At 38.6% G+C, this 18,100-nt stretch overlaps 2 protein-coding genes across 7 annotated transcripts in view; both read right to left on the bottom strand.

Moving 5' to 3' along the window:
- Positions 1 to 10,181, bottom strand: part of gnb1a (guanine nucleotide binding protein (G protein), beta polypeptide 1a) — a 30,052-nt gene extending 19,871 nt beyond the window's left edge. Inside the window, exon 1 of the mRNA XM_006785361.3 lies at positions 9,794 to 10,181. The gene's annotated coding sequence lies outside the window, so the exon portion shown is untranslated. The remainder of the gene's footprint in view (positions 1 to 9,793) is intronic.
- Positions 10,182 to 16,135: 5,954 nt separating this feature from the next.
- Positions 16,136 to 18,100, bottom strand: part of cfap74 (cilia and flagella associated protein 74) — a 54,735-nt gene continuing 52,770 nt past the window's right edge. For 5 of the 6 annotated variants that reach the window (XM_087833855.1, XM_087833861.1, XM_087833860.1 and 2 more), the window contains exons 37-39: positions 17,083 to 17,219; positions 16,800 to 16,934; positions 16,136 to 16,511 (exon numbers count right to left, since the gene is read on the bottom strand). In XM_087833855.1, the coding sequence (XP_087689981.1) occupies positions 16,407 to 16,511; positions 16,800 to 16,934; positions 17,083 to 17,219 (377 nt within the window). In that variant the 3' untranslated portion in view covers positions 16,136 to 16,406. The remainder of the gene's footprint in view (positions 16,512 to 16,799; positions 16,935 to 17,082; positions 17,220 to 18,100) is intronic. The other variant, XM_087833859.1, reaches the window with a different exon arrangement.

The raw sequence follows: 18,100 nt of genomic DNA, 5'->3' as shown, positions 1-18,100 counted from the left end.
CACTAAAGCCAATTTTAGATATCAATTATTTTAAGCAACCCCCCCCCCCAAAATACTGTCAATGGCACAATGCACCATTTCCTTGCTTCTGTTATTCAAAGTGTACTAATCAATGCAATCAAAAAACCAACACTTTATGGAATTTATGTTCTGCATGAGCACTACACTGTGACCAATCTGGAGAAGTGAAGGCTCTGGAGGTGTGAACAAACATCTTACAGACAAATTTTCTATCCAGCTTAATCTCTATAAGATAAAAATGACCACTGCACTACCAACCCATTTTGGGTGGAACTCAATTTTCCATTTCCTGGATTTCTGGCATGTAGACATAAGAAGAATACTATCAATCACAGGGGGATGAACATGTGTGACTCTGCACAGCTGCCAAAAACAGATGTTTTGATACATTTCTATGACATGAGATGGAAATCCATAAGCACTCCACATCTCAGGATGCTATGTCCAACAACATAACATAGCTTACCTAGTAATTAATTATTTTAAAGCAACCCCCCCCCCCCCCCCCCCCCCCAACAACAAAAACAAAACACAGTTAAGTTAGTTGAATAGTTGAAACTAAATACTAGCCCCATCTACTGCTTTTTTTCCAGCCTGAATGCAGCAGTCAAAGTGTTAATCCTCAAGAACACTTGGAGATTTTTAAGTTAATTTGGATATGAATGAAATTTTATAAACACACCTTTTTGCATTGTAATAGTTTAGACTAATGTTCAATTATTGGCTCCAACTCCAGCATGATCAGCAATGTCTGAACTGGAAGAAAAAGCTCATCACCACATAACAACCCCACAGCAAACAAACGCTGTGGAGGTGTAATTACAGAGTGATGTTGAATAAAATGCCTAACCTTATTTCATTTGTAGAAAAAAGGTTTGTCTAATATCCTACACTTTTTTTAAGATCTTGGACAAAATCTAATTGAAATTTCACAAAATAAAAGTCTGGAAAAAAAACCCAACAACAATAACTATGATGTCTGTTATAATTTGTAAAAAATGGTAAAGGAACTATTTTTTATTTTTTTAGTTTGAATCAGCAGAGAAAACTTTAGCATAATTGGCTAGTTGTCAATGTCTGTTGGTAAAGTTACTATTGCAAAAAAAAACATCAGTGGGGTAACCCTAACCTTACTGAGTGAACAATCCACCGTTTACTGGAGGTTTGTGGTTTTAGGGTTTTAGGGTGCAGTGCTGAAAAGGGAAAGGGACGCCTAAATTAAAAAAAGAAAAGAAAAATCGCAACGCATAAGAAAACATATTTCCTTTTACAATGATTCATCTTATTTGCACAATTACAATGAAAAATTTATAACAATAAAACTCAACCAATTACCCAGCCCTACATTTGAGTGTTCTTTATATATGCTGTGTGGACCATCCCTTTTACTGGACACGATTTCGTATGCATGCACCGTCAATGTGGTTGGCCTGTGCTGGTAATGTCTGATGATAGGGGACATAACATCAATGCGACTGACAGTAGTGTTTAATTGATTGATTAGTGAAACATTCCATGATGCTGTGTGCTCTTTTGCTAGACAGAAAACATTGTTGGTAGAAATAGCAGGCATTTTTCAGACCACATTTCAGAACAAGATGCTCTCAAAAGGCAAACCTAGCCAAAAACAAAACAAAAACTTAATGCACATAAGCTGCTCTGCAATATAACTGATTATTACTAACAAGAAAACAGAAAATCAAACATGAGGCTCAACCTTTTAAAAAAAAAAAAAAAAAAAAAAAGCTATTCCTAATGCTCAGCATTTTTTCTGACGATAGCATCAAGAGAAAATAATATGCCCGTTAAAAAGATAAGATTGTATATGTCAAGAAAGTTCATGCATTTTAACATTTACTTGCTACAAAGCTGCACAACCATCTTTTCATACTTGGATATAAATGAGTTAATAGTTAATTAAAACTGTAAAGGGAGAAAAAAAGGAAAGGGAGGGAAAGTCAGGCTAGCCCAAAGCCAAAAGCATGACTTTATTTAAAGCATAAAATACACTCCTTTGATTGCATTAATAATCACACCCCTCCCCCTGTGTTTTCTCCCCAAGCTTCCAAGAGAGGAACAAGTGTGTGAAGAGTCACATGACAGCTACCCCACTCTTGCTCAAGTGACTGTGGCCTTTCTTGCTTTGAAGAGGAAGAACACTCACTAATAGTAGCTGTCTTTCCCAGTCATCTCGGGATTCAGGTTTGGTCACATTTTCCCTTTGCAGTCAAATATAAGGGTGAGAATGTAAATAGACACAGAGATGGTCTCTATTCAAACCAGATCAGGCGGTGAAATCCACATGCAAAAGACGGCCAGAGTTTGTTATGGGCTTGTGGGAGGGTTACGGTGTAAGGGATGACAGTGATGGCCAGTGCGTGGGTCACCAAGCGGCTCTGGTGCCACTTACTTTGAATATTCAAAACAGTGGCTAAGACCTTTGGGCCAGCGGTGACAAGTTTTGTAAGCATAACAGCACCTACAGTCAAACTATACACAAATCTAAACAGTGGGAAAGGCTTAGGAAGAATTTTCTCTGTAATATTGACACTTGGGAGTGCTTGGAGCTATAAAAAAAAAAAAAAAGACTAAGAATGTTTGCCAAGACACAGATTGAGAAACAAATCTTTATTTGTTACTGCACACCTTTCATAAGTAATCTGTTCTTGCCACTGCTTAAAACAATCTTTACTGATAAATCAATTACAGTACCAAATAAACTTTTAAATGTTCTTTTATCCAATTGGTGAATGTTATATAACAGATCATGTTCAATATAACTTAAATAATAATAACTTTGTTATGTTTGAAATTTTACAGTTTTGTTAGTGAGGTTAGCAGATTGCAGCCTGTGTCAATGATTCTGTTAACAAAAATGTATGAGTCTTCTGAGAGGAAGATCTGAACTGAATAGAATACTTTAAATTGTATAACCTATAACAATGTAAGGCATTAAAACCAACTCCAATATGCCTTTGATTTATTTATTTATTTTTAAACCATGACTCAAGAAAAGCAAATCATTTTGCATTTAAGTTGTGATTGTGTTCAGGAAACGCAACATCCTGGTGTAAACCACTGTAGCTGCCACTTTAGGGTAGTGACACTTTTGAGAGAGCTGGCCTGCATTGCCACTAAAGGTAGCAAACACAAAAATGTTCAGTTTGCAGTCCTAAAATGTATGTCTTTTTTTAAATTGCCTTTTAAATTATAACTGAGTGTCCAGTAGTTTCCAATGATGGGCAAAAAAACCCAAACAAGAAAAAACAAAAAAAACAAAACAGATGTTTGATATAAGTTACAAGTGCTACATTAGATAAGGCACTGGATTACCTGTGACCTGTTTCTGTACATAAAACAGCAAACTGGACTCTGGATGACATGGAATTTGCTTCATGTTGCCATCGCAGTTCTTAACGCAAACATTTTCTACATGTTGACAGTTTTCTCTGCTATGCATCAGTCACATTAATTATGGCAATACATTTAGATGCATAGCTCACTGAAAATACCTGGCAAGCAGCTGTACTAGCAGGGCGAGTAGCACAGAACAGATCTGGGTTTTGTGTATAAACAATCAACGACTACTTACTTCCTGGGCCATTACCAAGTACTACAACTTGAGCAGGGACTTTTTAGACAGGAAAATTGGCTCAGAAACTGAATATAAACCTAGGTTCCTCCAGATGACATGCGGGTAAAAGGCCCAAGTTTCAAAAAGGCTTTAATGGCTGATGAAAAAATCCTGCAACTAGAAAAGGCTAAAATTTTCCTCTTTGAACTATTTGAGTAACTTTTAATGCAGATGTTTTTGATTCTACTGTTGGGCTACCTCACTATAAACCTTGCTGTGGTAAAGAGGGAAAGCCCTGCTGTTGTTGTGGGTGTGCTGGCATTTGCACTCAGTGCCAAGTTTCATAATCTTTGTGAATAGCTCTAAAATTTGAATTTGGAAGTTGTACATTGTAGCCTTGAGACTTCTATTAACACTTAGTGTTAATGTATGCCTGCATCTGTGCTCATGTGTATATGGCTGAAACACATGTGTGGTGTGCATGCAATTAATAGTTAGATAACTTCCACCAGTGGATGCTAAGAAACTTATTATCTTCTGAAAGATATTGTTAGAACAAAACTGTACTAGCACAGCGATTCCATCACAGTCTTTAGCTGCACATTTGCTTATGGATGATCAACACACCCTGATGAAACTGCGCTTGAGCTGCTTTCAGGAGCTGTATTACACAAAGAAGAAGAAAGGATTTAGATTGCTCAACCAACAAGACCTATGAGTATAGTAATGGAGGGCATACTGCAGAGACTGCGACTAATGGTCTTTCAAAATTAATATTCACAAATAATGTCGCTGATAAAGTCACTATTGTGGATGAAGAGAAATACATATTCAGGAGCTTGGCATAGTACAAATGGATAACTCAAGTTCCATGCCCATACTGTTCTGAGTATTTTTCCATCAACTCTTACATGAAACTGTCTGTGTTAGAAACCAGAACCCCAAAATGCCTCGCAGAAAACTGATTTGTTGTGGCTTGTAACCAACAGTTAAATGGCATGCTACCAGTTTCCCTTAAAGGAAACATTTTACACAGGCCCCGTTAAACGTGTCAAGATTCCTTTTTATTTTGAAGAAATTGAGATGAATATACAGGCACCGTGAAGTTTTAAGTCAGATATAGGTAGATAGAAAAGTAGGGTTGTAATGCAACAGGAAATCCAGGGTTCACTGTGTACTTATGTAGTTGTGGAGTCAGTTTGGTATACCGGAAATAATTATTTACCCAAAAATTGCATCTTCAATTAAGTGCAAATAATGCATTATTTCCTTCTTGTCTTGAATCCGAAACTCAAACTTTACATAATGTATCCTACGCTTTCTATCAAGCATTGTAGTATACCTGAATTTGCATTTGCACAACAAAGCCTTTTTGTAGTAATACTTGTGTGGCTGTCGGAAAACATCTGAAGTTGGATCAGGCTACAGTAGTTGTATACTTATAACTCCATAACTCTATAACAAAAAGGGCAGTTTTTCTCAGTTTTTTTATTTTAAAAAACTATCATAAATTTGTACAGAAATTAGGAAACAAAGTTTCAGTTTTGCAGCAGTACTGTGACTACTTGAATAACACTTGCAATGGCCATGCTAAACAGGACCAGGGTACTTGAAGTCCACTGGAAAACAGTGAAAAAGCCATTACAAAGTCCGAAGAGTTCACCACCACCAAAACTCCTGAACATCAGCGGTTACCCATCAGCTACAACAACCAGGGAATTGCTCAAAAGCATTATATATCCTATATTAACAGGATATAAAATTATCTTGTGTTTATTAACATGCAAAAAACTTGGGGCTGATATGCATAACTCTAACTACTGAACCAAGGCAATTTAATTTCAATGCAGGCCTTTTATTTCAGTCTAGATGTGATAGGGCTTTACTGACTAAATGTATTGATTACCAACCATAAATGTAATTAAAGAACTATTATTAAACATGTTCTGTGGCACTGGATGGGGACTGGTATATATTCATACTACAGATCTATTTGGAACCTCAATAGAAAAGTTATGTTGTCATGGTGTCCACACTCACTGCTACAAGTTCTGGATTGAACCAGCTCATCTGAAGCAGGTTTAAGTTTGCATGTTTTCCCTGGTCTTGTGTGGGTTTACTCCAGGGGCTCTGGGTTCTTCCCACAGTCCAGCACCATTAATGCTATACTAATCTGTGAGTTCATGCGTCTTTTCATTGAGTAAAAGAAAAAAAAAAAAAACTAACAAAACAAAACAAAAAAAACTCTTGATTGACTCTGATCAGTTTAATTCCATTTCAATTTACCTGAAAACAATAACAACAACAACAACAAAACAAAACTTCAAACTACCAGATGCAAACCAAAGATGTGGAGACTGTCACTAACTAAGAAATCATAATATACCATAATGGTCAGTGAGACAAAACCACCACCACGTTGGATCCAACCACTCTTGCTTTTTGGTCTCTTGGAGCCACAAGTATATAAAACTTGCATCATTTTGGTCTGGTCAGAAGTTACGTTACAGCCAAGGCTGTCACAAACATACAACACATCTTGAGAGTTCAGGTATCCAACACTTGAATGAAAAAGGTATTTTATCAAAGAGAGGGTATGGGGGTAATCCTGTGAAAGTATCAATCACTTTGTGCCATCTAAAGTTCTTATAGAGGGAAGGTGGATAATGTGTGCTCTAATTACAGGACAGTGAGCATAATAAACTGATGAATTATTAAACTTACTGTATAAGGTACAAAATAGTAAAGTGTATTTAAAACTTGGCTAGGCATGTACACCCATATTTATTTGGCCCCTCAGCACATCTGCTTTTTAAAGTGGACAGTGAAAAGCAGGATCATGCCTGATGTGAAAATAAATAAATAAATCAGCACTATCACTAACCAAAGCCACATAATCCCAAAGACTGAAATCCACATATCTAAGAATTTAATCCCATTCATACAGTACTCCCAGATTAAATGAGGGAAAATAAATAAACTGGATGACAATCCCCCCACCCATCCACCCAAATCCCAGGCCAACGGGATAATTATTCAGGTTTTAAACACATGGTCATTATCTTGTGGTGCTACTCACTCACAGCTAAGCTACTGACAAGCTACACTGTGCACAAACTCAGTCTCAAACAGACAATTCTGCAATTAATGCTTTTAGGCAGGCCTGTCGTATATGACTTGTTTCAAGGCAAAGTCATCAATAAAATGCTGGAGAAATTCATGCAGCTTTTTCTCTTGCTTTCCAACAGGGCCAAAGAAAACCAGTGCTGGATATATTCAGGGTGCCAATATAGAGTGGGTCACATCCAGGTCATGTGAGCTGATTAACAATAAATAGAACAATGTTTTATGCTTGGTTTGTTAACTGGATGCTTTTGGGCGTGCATACAGGTTGCGCTTAACCCAAAAGTGCTACAGATAAAACCTTAACTATTCACAGTATACTGTTCTGCATAAACTTCCTCTTTTATTTGTAGTTTATTACAGGTCTGGCCAAAAGCCTGGAAAACCAGACCACTTCATACAAAAACAAATAATGCCATAGATTTCTCCCAAACTTAACTTCCATCAAATCAGTTGTGAGGTATGATGTGATTAGTATGAAGAGATTGGAACTGGAAGTTTTGGATCAGTGTTAAAATAAATCTAATTATGACTAATAAATGAATAGGCATGATTAAAAACAAATACACAAAATGTGTCTGATATACAGGCACACAGAAAGAGAATAAGTAAAGTTTTGGAAATAAGCAGAATACATGTTACTGCAACAATAACAAAATGTGAAAGAACTAACTTAAAAATCTAAAGAAGCCATTACATCTTTCATTCTTTAAATTCTGTAATCTGTTCTATCACATCTCTAAGCAGCTGTGAGGATTGAGAAGAAACATCCCATTCCCTAAGGTGTGGTTAAAAAAAATCTAAGAAAATAAGCATAATATTAAAATCTAAATAAAAAATACATTTCATATACAGTATTTAAAGATATAGTGTAATTTTCAGATCCCCTGATGTTCAGGTTCACAGTCAAGATGTACAACACCCCTTCCCCACCATGTTGTCCTGTAAGTGAGGTGCACATACTGGATTAATCTGACCAGGAATGCTATGAGCATGAAAACGTTTTAATGCAAATACATTCTGCACATTTTTAGGATGAGGATAATCAATGAGATCTAGCTTGCCAAGCCTAAACCCATCCGATGCTCGGCAGCTGCCTCTCTCTGTCTGAGAAAAAGCGGTGATGAAAAAGGCTTTGAACGCCATCTTGTTCATTGCAGCTGCTTGGGCCCTGAATACAGGAACCCATTCATTCGAGGAGGCGGAGGGAGGGGGCACACTGGCAAAATGAATTCATCTTTGTGAACCATTAAAAACGGCTAGCTCTCTTAAGAAACACCACCAATTTTCCTAAAACGGTTGAAAATCGTCTACGTGCGGTCACGGATTTTTCTAATGTAGTATCTAAATACTGCTGGCCTCCAAAGTCCGTATAAGCGCCAGGCTTCATATAGCTCGTCTCGGTGCTGTCGGAGGCGCACAGCACAGCTTCCTGCGACAGCACGTCCAACCTCGCCGCTGAACCCGCTTACGAAACATTTCCCGCCGCTAAATACAACTGTTCCAATTCATTTCTATCTTAACCCCCTACGGCATTGTGCCGACTGGGATATGCTGCTTCACCTTTGAGGAAGCATGCCCGTTTTCCGGGCTAGAGCTTGAGATACTATGGAGCGGCGCGGCCCGACTGGGCACGGTTACTGTAGCTGCTAACAACTTGCACTGCAACGGAGCCGTGATTGAGATAAACAGATTGTCTAATTGGATCTCGTCAATCTTGTTTCCACGCCGTTAAAAGAAGAAGTCTAAAATCAACCTAACTGTGTTCGCAAACTGACGCTGGGTTAACCCTCATGAAACTAAAATGGCTATGGCCACAATCAGATCAGCCGTGCCTGCCCTTTTCCTCGCGACCATACAGCGGCCCTACGGCTTGGTAATCGATGCAAATTCATATTACTTTAACGCGCTGAGCATTATAACGAAAGGCCAAGCTGAAGAACTGGGTGGCTGACTGCTGATTAAACGTGGGATTTGTTAACATATCTGTGCCATACAGTTGCCATCATCTCCGGCGGTTTAGTTTCGATTCACTCACATAAATGCTTTTGGTTCAACTACCCCGTTTTAACATAGCTTTGCAAGTAAATGTGTTTAAGTAGGAATTTTGTTACATTATGTAAATAACAGTAAATGCTGCCGCTAAAATACAACTAATGTGCTTAAAAATCATAAATCAGCAACAGCACCAGTGTTGAAATTCATTATGGATACAGGCATGTAGTCGCTGCCATATTCGTAATTCACACACCCAGATGATCCATACCAGGCTGCAAACGTAGGCTGTGGCCACTGCTGGCTAACTTGTATGGACTGGCTACGGAATAGTGGGGGTGGTAGTGATTCTGTTGGTGGAGTAGCCATTTTTAGACTCCCTTCGTTGTCAGTTTCATGATGCTACGAATTTGCAGTATGAGTAGTGGTAAATCCAAAATCTGCTCACGCCCGTTTCAGTTGTGTAAGTTTGAGAAGTAGCATTGTGTTTCTTCTTAAACAGCTGGCCGAGGGTTCATCAACAATAAACTGATAGTAGCAAGTGTGCCACCAATTAGCCTATCAGGTAATCCCAGGCTACCCTATAGAGGAAATATGTGGGGGAAAAGGGCCCCTTAAGAGCTTAAAAATGCTGGTAACAACTGATAAATTTTACATCCCGATTGCTGGGGGGGAAATTGCTACTTAAGTAAAGCTGAAGCAGGTTAACGCAGGTAGCTAATTTCTTCAACGAGAGCGAAAGATACCCGGACGTTGGAGAGGGGTGCGGGCTAACTTAACGAGCTGTCACAATTCACCCTGCTAATTAAGGTTAGCATTGGCCATTAACTCCAACATTGCCGGACAAAGCCATTAGATATATATTATTTGGTTAAACGACACTTTGTTTGAGAAACTTAACCAGTGACCCCCACTCACCGTCTTGGCAGAAACGTCTAGCTAGCTACAGCTAACTCTAACGAAGGAGCCACTCAACCCAGTTTAACCCTTTTCGTTCTCCGTCCCTGCTTGGCAGCTAGTGAACTGCAGACTTACTGTATTTCCTGAAGCGCATTTTCAAATATCAATACAGTTCCTTACCCGCTTTCAATCGAGGGTATCCGTTGTTTATATCACATTGACTGGAAACAGCAAACTCTTGCCTCTCCTCTCTCCGCCCAGGCGCTCAGATTTAGCTTGTTTAGCCACCGAGGAGCGGCACTCCCCGAACCCAGTTTTTGACCCGCCGAGGGGGGAGACACACCGGCACAGAGGCGCAGAGACAAGACGGTGTTCACCCAGACAAGGCGTGTCAGAGTCCCGGTTTAACGTTCCTCAGTCTCAACACAAATTCCAACTCAAAGCAAAAAAATCCCTTCTCGTCTTTCCCACCGTCGTCGTCCCTCTTTTTCTTCCTTCACGCCAGGATCTCAGTCGCTTCTTCCTCCGGCCATCAAACAGCAGAGATGGGCGCGGTAACCCTGCATTCAGGTCTGGGAAACCCCACGTTACGGCAGCGTCACAACGCACGGCGGAGGGGTCGGCGACCACTTCAGATCAGGAAATGCTGCCATCTTTGGTATCTCCAACGTACCTAGAGGGAAATTTATCTGCTAAAACACTGCTTTTAATTCTAAAACTCGATTAATGTGAAAACTTAAGATAAAATTGGAAAAGTGAATGAGAGTTTTCGAAACCAAGGCAAGGCTGAATAGTGATTTTCACCCCAAGAGAATGCAGCTGCTGAAAGGTACATGGAAAGTTGTGGGGCAACTAAAGAGTGTACATAAAGAGAAACGAAAGTACTTTGGAGAAAAGTAACATATTTAAAACAATACAGTTGGAAGCAAAAGAGAAAGTTAACTAAAAGAAATGACTGAAAGATTAGCCAGGCTTCAGATGATGTCTAAAGGGCTTATTTTCTAAAAGCTAAAAACAATACAAATAATGTTACATTTATTGGCGAACAAATGATGGTTGAAAATTATGTAATTATATATACCTTTCATAATAACTGATGTGTTGTTGAAGTAGAAAACAAAATATAGCATGATGGATATATAATGGCTAAAAGACCAGTTACACTTATAATAATAATAATAATAATAATAATAATAATGGGTTGCATTTATTCTTACTGGTCTTACTGGTAATAACGTAAATGCTAACTTAAGGCGATTAGGCATTAACAGCAATACAGCAGTGTTTATCTGGCAGGGCTAACAACCAACTACACACCAGGCCATGCTTGTACCAGAGGATCTGTCACTTTGGAATACAAACTTGTACAGATTATTAGTTGCTTTATACTGAAAACTGACCACAAATTAACGGATACATTTTAGCAATAACATTAGTGACTATTGTATTCACTGCTATGTTGTTATACACAATGAGCAATGTAAAAAGTTCAAATAAATGTGCCACTGGCATTTTATTAGACCGGATGCATATCCAAAAGTGTCATGTATTTGCAATATGAAAATGTTATCAAATTCCATTGAAATCTGACCTTCATGCCAGTAAAGCAGCTAGTGTTTCAAAGGAACAACACGCTTTCATTTGCAATCCAAAACAGGCAAATGTTATGTTTACTTTCCTGCTAGCGTGCGTGACTAAGTACATATCACGATTTTGCTACACCAACATCTGATGTTTATATATGTTTAACATGTACATTTGACCCTGTATTTTTTTGTGTGTGTTTAACAAAAACTAAGTATCAAGTAATATGTTCTCTTCTGCTAATCTATCAGTAATGTCTTATGGTTAGTATAAGCTGGTCCTGGAAAAAATCTTGTTGACAAATTATATTCTCTGGGTATTAACTTCACCACAATTATATAAACTGAAATCATTAGGGGTTTGCTTTCTCTACTCAGTGCTTATGGGTGGGCCGTCAGTGCAGCGCAGAGATGACTTGATCGTTATCACCAGTAGTCTAGGTAGAGTGCTCAGAAGAGGGGGTTAATGCTCAGCGGGTTAAGGCGTTACTTGGAGACGTGGAACACTTTGTCGTCCTCTGAGACAACAAAGTGTGCACGGGCTCGGTCGGATAGGGGAAGACAACAGCTACTGCTACTTGGCTTGTAAGAGAAATGTTCCCTAGAGAGAGCTACTCTCTCTGTTTGTGCCAGATCTGTTTAGTGTTGTCTTTTCAAATGCACATTAAGTTCAGTTTAAATTCAGTTTAATTAAAATGTGAGCTGGACAAATGTGTGCATGTGTCACATTCATTCTGAAACACTGATGTGTACTTTTACATAAAAACAGACTCTTTTGTATGAATGAGCTGATGGAGTTAGAAATGTTATAAGAGTAGTTGTGTCTATTAAAACAATCTGTAAATATGCTCTTTAAAAATGTGAATTTCCACAAGTGCGTGTATTTGATTCCATCTCACTTTTGTAAACCCTAAAACCTGTGGTGGCGGGACAGGCCTGCTGTTCTGTGTGTACACTTTCTGTTCTCTGAGCACACATTAATTTCACAATTTCACCAAAGTAGCCATGCAGTATTGCATAGAGATGTGATTTAAAACCCACCAAAAGCTTTCCTTCAAGTGCATAGGTGTACAAAAGGGCGATATTGGTATAAATTGTTATCTTATGGTTATGCATTTGATATCTTCGTTTAGATTTCTTTTTATGTAATAAAACGCATTGGCAGTTAGGACTGTCTGTCAGGTAGTGTTCAGGGTGTGGGTTTCCACTGGGACTCATCTACCCAAGTTAATGCTGCTGAGATTTAGTTGCCCCTGGATACACCCCTGCCTGTCTCTGCATATATGTGTTGTGAAGCTTCTTTAGTAGTGCTTGAGAGCACCCAGGGGAGAAAGCTTATTGTCTGCATTCAGCCTTTTGATGAGGCGAACAGTCCAAAGCTGGATGTGCTTTCTGTTTCAAAACTAATTCTAATTTAATTGGGATAAATTGGACATGATAAACAGTGCTGATAAGTGTAAGGATTGACAAATAATAGACATTTTAGTGTATTATGAAGGCATGAATTTGCCTTTAAAGCCCATTAGAAACACTTGTTAAAGTGGTTACAAATAACTTCTGTGGTGTTTTAATGTAGTCTAATTTGTAATTAAGGACAGAGTGATCTGTCCTGCTTCTGATTTGATTAAAAACAAAAAGTCACATTCATTAACAGACAAAGACGGACCACATGAACTCCAACCGTTAGCAGAGCAGGGACTGTAAGTAGCACTATCCCACAGTATTAACAAGAGATCATAGGAGAAATCAGCTTAGAAAAAGAGGCAAAATAACAACACAAATATTGCCTAATATGATCTCATGCATTTCATAAAACGGGTGACATTACATGAGGCTAAGCTCATAATGACCTTGCTTTTTATAGGCAGGTTGGGGTACAGTAATCTGATTTAGCATAATCTCTTACAATCTCTGATAAATGCTTACAGCATGTATCTCTCAGAGAGGGCAAATCCTATTGGTCCACTGTGAGGCATTACTGACATCTGCTGTTCACATACAAAGGGCCTGCACTTCACATTGTACAACATCCTGTGTAGTTTGTCAAGAGAGAGCTTGACTTGACTGTAACAGAGCAACTGACCGATGTGAGTGCTGATTATTCATACTGCACTGAGCCCGTTTACCTTTGTCTCAACTAGCACTGATTTTGAAATCCCATGGATGCATACAGTAAGTGTTTGTGTATATTTCACAAATGAAGTCTGTGAAGTCTAAAGTGGAGAAAATGTTTGCAGGGTTTGTGCAATCTACTAGCCCAGCCGCAGGACAAACCAGGCACCTGCTAGGGATTAGGTCTGATATACACAGCATTTAATAATTAAAGAATCGGTGAGCAAATCACAGCTAGTGCACTAATATCAACACTGATATTATTACTTGTGTGCTCAGGCACGGCATTCACCCGCACAAAGACACATATTACTATTAAGATGGATAATTACTTGGACAATTTCCCCAAAATAATGAATGAATGGTTAAAATATTTGGCTACAAGTACTTGATAAACTGTTGGTGGATAAATGTTTAAAACACATTGCCAAAGAGCCGACTTAAACATTGACAATTTAACTGCATGAAGATGTTATTCTATTAGAAGAGCTGGTGGGAGTTGGTGCTCTGCAGTAAATCAAACCTGTAATCTGATCGTCTTTGACTGACCAGCCATCCTGATAAAGGAGATGCAAAATGAGTTAACTTGCTCCTCCTCTTCCAGAAAATAGAACCGCCTGTCATTAAGTTTAAAGTTGGTCGAAGATTCAGGTTTTCTTCGGTCTACATTCTTTTTTATCATGACATGTTTTAATTTTGTGCCTCAAAATTGACAAAACCCACCATCTAATATATTTATATTTGATATTCTGTTGCATATATAAATATCTGCACCCTTTGCAGCTATTACAGCTTCAATTCTTTTGGGAAGGCTTTCCACAAGGTTTAATTGATCCTAAAGGTGATCTGTGGGGTTGGGTGAAGGCCAGTCAAGTACTTCCACACCAAACTCGCTCATCCATGTCTTCATGGACCTTGCTTTTGTGCACTGGTGCGCAGCCATGTTGGAACAGGAAGGGCCATCCCCAAACTGTTACCGCAAAGTTGTGCGGTAACAGTAACAACAAATGTCTTGGTGTGGTGATATAAGGCAGGAGCTGATCAGTCATGAAATCACATTCTGTGTGCGCTGCTTTTGAGCTACTCTGAAGGCCACGTTAAGTTTGGAGGTCTGTAGTGACTGACTGCAGAAAGCTGACGATCTTTGCACACTATGAGCCTCAGTATCCACTGACCCCATTACCATTTCATGGCTGAGGTGGTGTTCTCAATCACTTCCACGTTGTTATGATACCACTAAAAGTTGATTGTGGAATATTTAGTATCGAGGAAATTTCATGACTGGATACGATACAGCACAGGCAGCATCCTATCAGTGTGCTGGAGTTCACTGAGCTCCTGAGAGTGACTGATTCTTTCACCGATGTTTGTAGAAGCAGTCTGCATGCCTAGGTGCTTGATTTTATACAGCTGTGACCATAGAGCACCTGAATTCAATGATTTGGATGATTGAGAGAACACTTTTCATCATATCCTGTATTTTTGGATTGATGCCGCTATATACTTGGCAAATAATAGCAATGCTACATTCACTTTTATTGTTACAACCACTGTTAATCAGTTAACTCTTCAAGTACAGTTCACATGCCCAGTTCTTAGTATCATTTTCATCCTATTTCATCATTCATATTTATTAATGTGTTCCCATTTAGATCCACTTTCCCAAATATGCTCCTTGTGTGACCTCGGTGTGAACTTGGCCTCCTTTCACTTCATGGGTGTAATACCAGCAGTGTTATTGAACATCTGCTGGCTTACATCTGCTGACACACCCTTTACCATGTCGGTTTTAACACAGCTGCTTACTGGGTGTTACATACACCCCCTAGTGGTGAAAACAGGTGTATACTCAGGTGTAAAGCAATAGTTTAGATACAGTATATCTCTGCAACATTTTATGCTCTATTGCACTTTGTTTTAGATAGTTTTGCTTCCATGTTATATTAAGAAGAATTTCAGTTGTAGCTGTCCAGGACAAAGATACACGGGGCTGTAACATGTAATGTTGTTGCTGTGGACGGAAAAATATACACATAACAGAAAAAGCAAAAGCAAGTGGACAAAAAAACTTTCCCTCATACAGATATCATTCTCTCAAATATATACTGTACATCTGGAATGTCCATATTTACATTGATGTAGTATAATCAGAAGAAACAGTTAAAGTTTTCAAAACAACTTCTTCCGTTTTGTTCCTTTTTTTTGATTGTTAGCTTGTCTGTCAAAATTAGTCATGGAATGTGAGTAAAAAATACAACCTTAAATATTATATTAGATATTCTGTTTACGCAACACCATCGTTTGAAAATGAAAATTAATAAAATTCCTTTTAAAAAAATTAATGATAAGTACACATCCATGCTTATTGAAGCATTACCTACACACTTTAATTCATTCTAAGGTTTTATGTATCAGGACAGAATAAAAAAATAATCTGTTCCTTTTCAGGGTCTAAAATGAATTAAGTACAACTTCAGATCAACAACAACACAACAGCATGAAGTTATAATTTTCTGTATGACCTGGTATAGACAGGAGTTTACGACTGAAAGGTGCCAAGGGTCACAAGTCTTGTGGTTGTTCAGATGTAGTTTTGCAAAGCTAAGCTGTGCTAATAAATAATGAATATGTGTGAAGTACAATGTGTCATCTGCTGTTTGTATTTACCCCATTTTAAGACCTACTAAGAAACAGAAGATTATTAATATGCTCTAATATGTAAAACCTTGGAAGAGGGCGGTGTACTTTCTTTTTTATGTCTATATTTTATTAGACTTTCTATTTTTGGAAGTTATATGAGATTCTTAACACAAAAACTCAACAAAAAACCGAGAACTGTGTTTTTATTTTCTAATATGACAACATTTGAAAGTGGAAATTGCAATAATCTAGTCAGTACTGGTTCAGTCCTCTACATCCATTTCAACGCAAAATGAAATCGCTCAAGTTAATGTTCAAACAAAACCACAATGTTCAAACAAATGATCTCATTATTTGTTAATGCTGGCTCTGCACACACACAGAATATGTGTATTTGTGGTTAGTCAGAGTATGTGTGAGCAAAATTCCTGCTGGCCATCATCCAAGTCCTTTAGAGGTCAATCGGCGGTCGTGGAGACCAAAGCCATCAGGGTGACTCTGTAAACATTCATCCCGTCGCCCTTTAAAGTGAGAGGCACGCACATCTGCACCACCTCATAAGGCTGAAACACACAGGCGTAAACATGTTGTCAGACAGTATATACATACAAGTATATACACATTGTGTTTCACACAGGAAGACATTTTAAACCTAATTCTGCTGAAAGTCTTAAATAACACTTTTTTCTCGTGCTGAAATCAACAATATTCCCTCCACATTTTGGAACCCATTTTTCACAACCATGCTTTAACTTTGCAATACTATTCAACTACATATTGAGTTCCTTGGAAGTGAACTTTTATGACTTTTTTGTGATCAACAGCAACACAGATCACCAAAGACAACTTACTTTGTATCCAGTGTGGGGTGTCCACGTGATCCTGATGGCGCGTCGCTGGCCTGTGTCCATGTTGCCTTTGCTCGGCTCCACATTAAAGCCCTGCTGTTGCAGGGATGCCACATTATCCCAGTAAAACTCACCACCCTGGTAAAAACAGAGAAATGTCTCTTTAAACCATGATAGTGAATGCTGTGCTAATGTAAATTCAATCCCCGTGTTAAACAATGAAACCAGTGGCAGCAGTCGGTTTTGTTTCTGAAAGCTTCAGGATGCTTGAACATCAGCACGTTACCTTCTTAATGGTTTGTGTGGAGCGGATACAGCCCACTTGCAGCTCCCTGACTGCAGGTGTGATGGCACCTGAGCTACACCTGGCCTTCAGGGTCACCAACACAGGAATGGTGGGGCTCTCTGTCACCTCTGACTCTGCTAAAGAGAGGCATTTTGGAGGCTTTAGTTCTTTAACTACAAGTCATGGATTTTCTTACATCTCTTTAATGATCACACAACCATCAGGGAGAATTAACTCATAAACTTCTCTGTCTTGAATCACCTCTGTGTGGTTAAAAAAAACTAAACAAAATTAAACTTTTGGAGTGGCCTACGCATATCTGGACTTAAATCAGGTTGAGGTTGAGATCCTTTGGTATGAACTTAAACAAGCCGCTCATGCTGAAAAACCCTCCAATAAAAGTTCCTCCACAGCGATGTAAAAGATACACTATCAGTTGTCACAAACACTTGATTGGAGTTCTTGCTGCTAAAGGTGGCACAACCAATTATTAGGTTTAGGGGGCAATTACTTTTTTTTTTTTTTACACAAGGCCAGGTATGATTGGATAAAATGTTTCCCTAAATCATTGTTTAAAAACTGCATTTTGTATTTTCTCAGGTTATCTTTGACTGATGCTGAAATCAATCTGTGACATTTAAGTGTGACAAATATGCAAAAACCGAAGAAACCACACTGCAAGTTCACACGCTTTTGGCACATACTGTATTTCTGCTGCACAGAAAGATGACAAAATTTAAAATATAAAACCTCTTGCACTCTTTAAAAAGTAAAAACATGCTGTGTGAGCGTGCTCACATTACTCCCATTTTATATTCTTTACATTGGCTCCCAATAGATTTTAGAATTCGTTTTAAAATTCTTGTTTTAACATATAAAGCACTAAATGGCCAGGCCCCAGATTATTTATCCAAGCTTCTTATAAAATACACAGCTGCTCGTTGTCTTCGCTCACAGGCTCAGAGTTTGTTGGTTGTTCTCCGTACACGACTGAAGACGAAAGGGGACAGAGCCTTTC

Source organism: Neolamprologus brichardi, chromosome 20, assembly GCF_056152115.1.
Source record: "Neolamprologus brichardi isolate AB-2024 chromosome 20, ASM5615211v1, whole genome shotgun sequence".
NCBI classification, from domain to species: domain Eukaryota; kingdom Metazoa; phylum Chordata; class Actinopteri; order Cichliformes; family Cichlidae; genus Neolamprologus; species Neolamprologus brichardi.
Note: the sequence above shows the minus strand (reverse complement) of the source record. Positions and strands in the feature narration are given on the sequence as shown.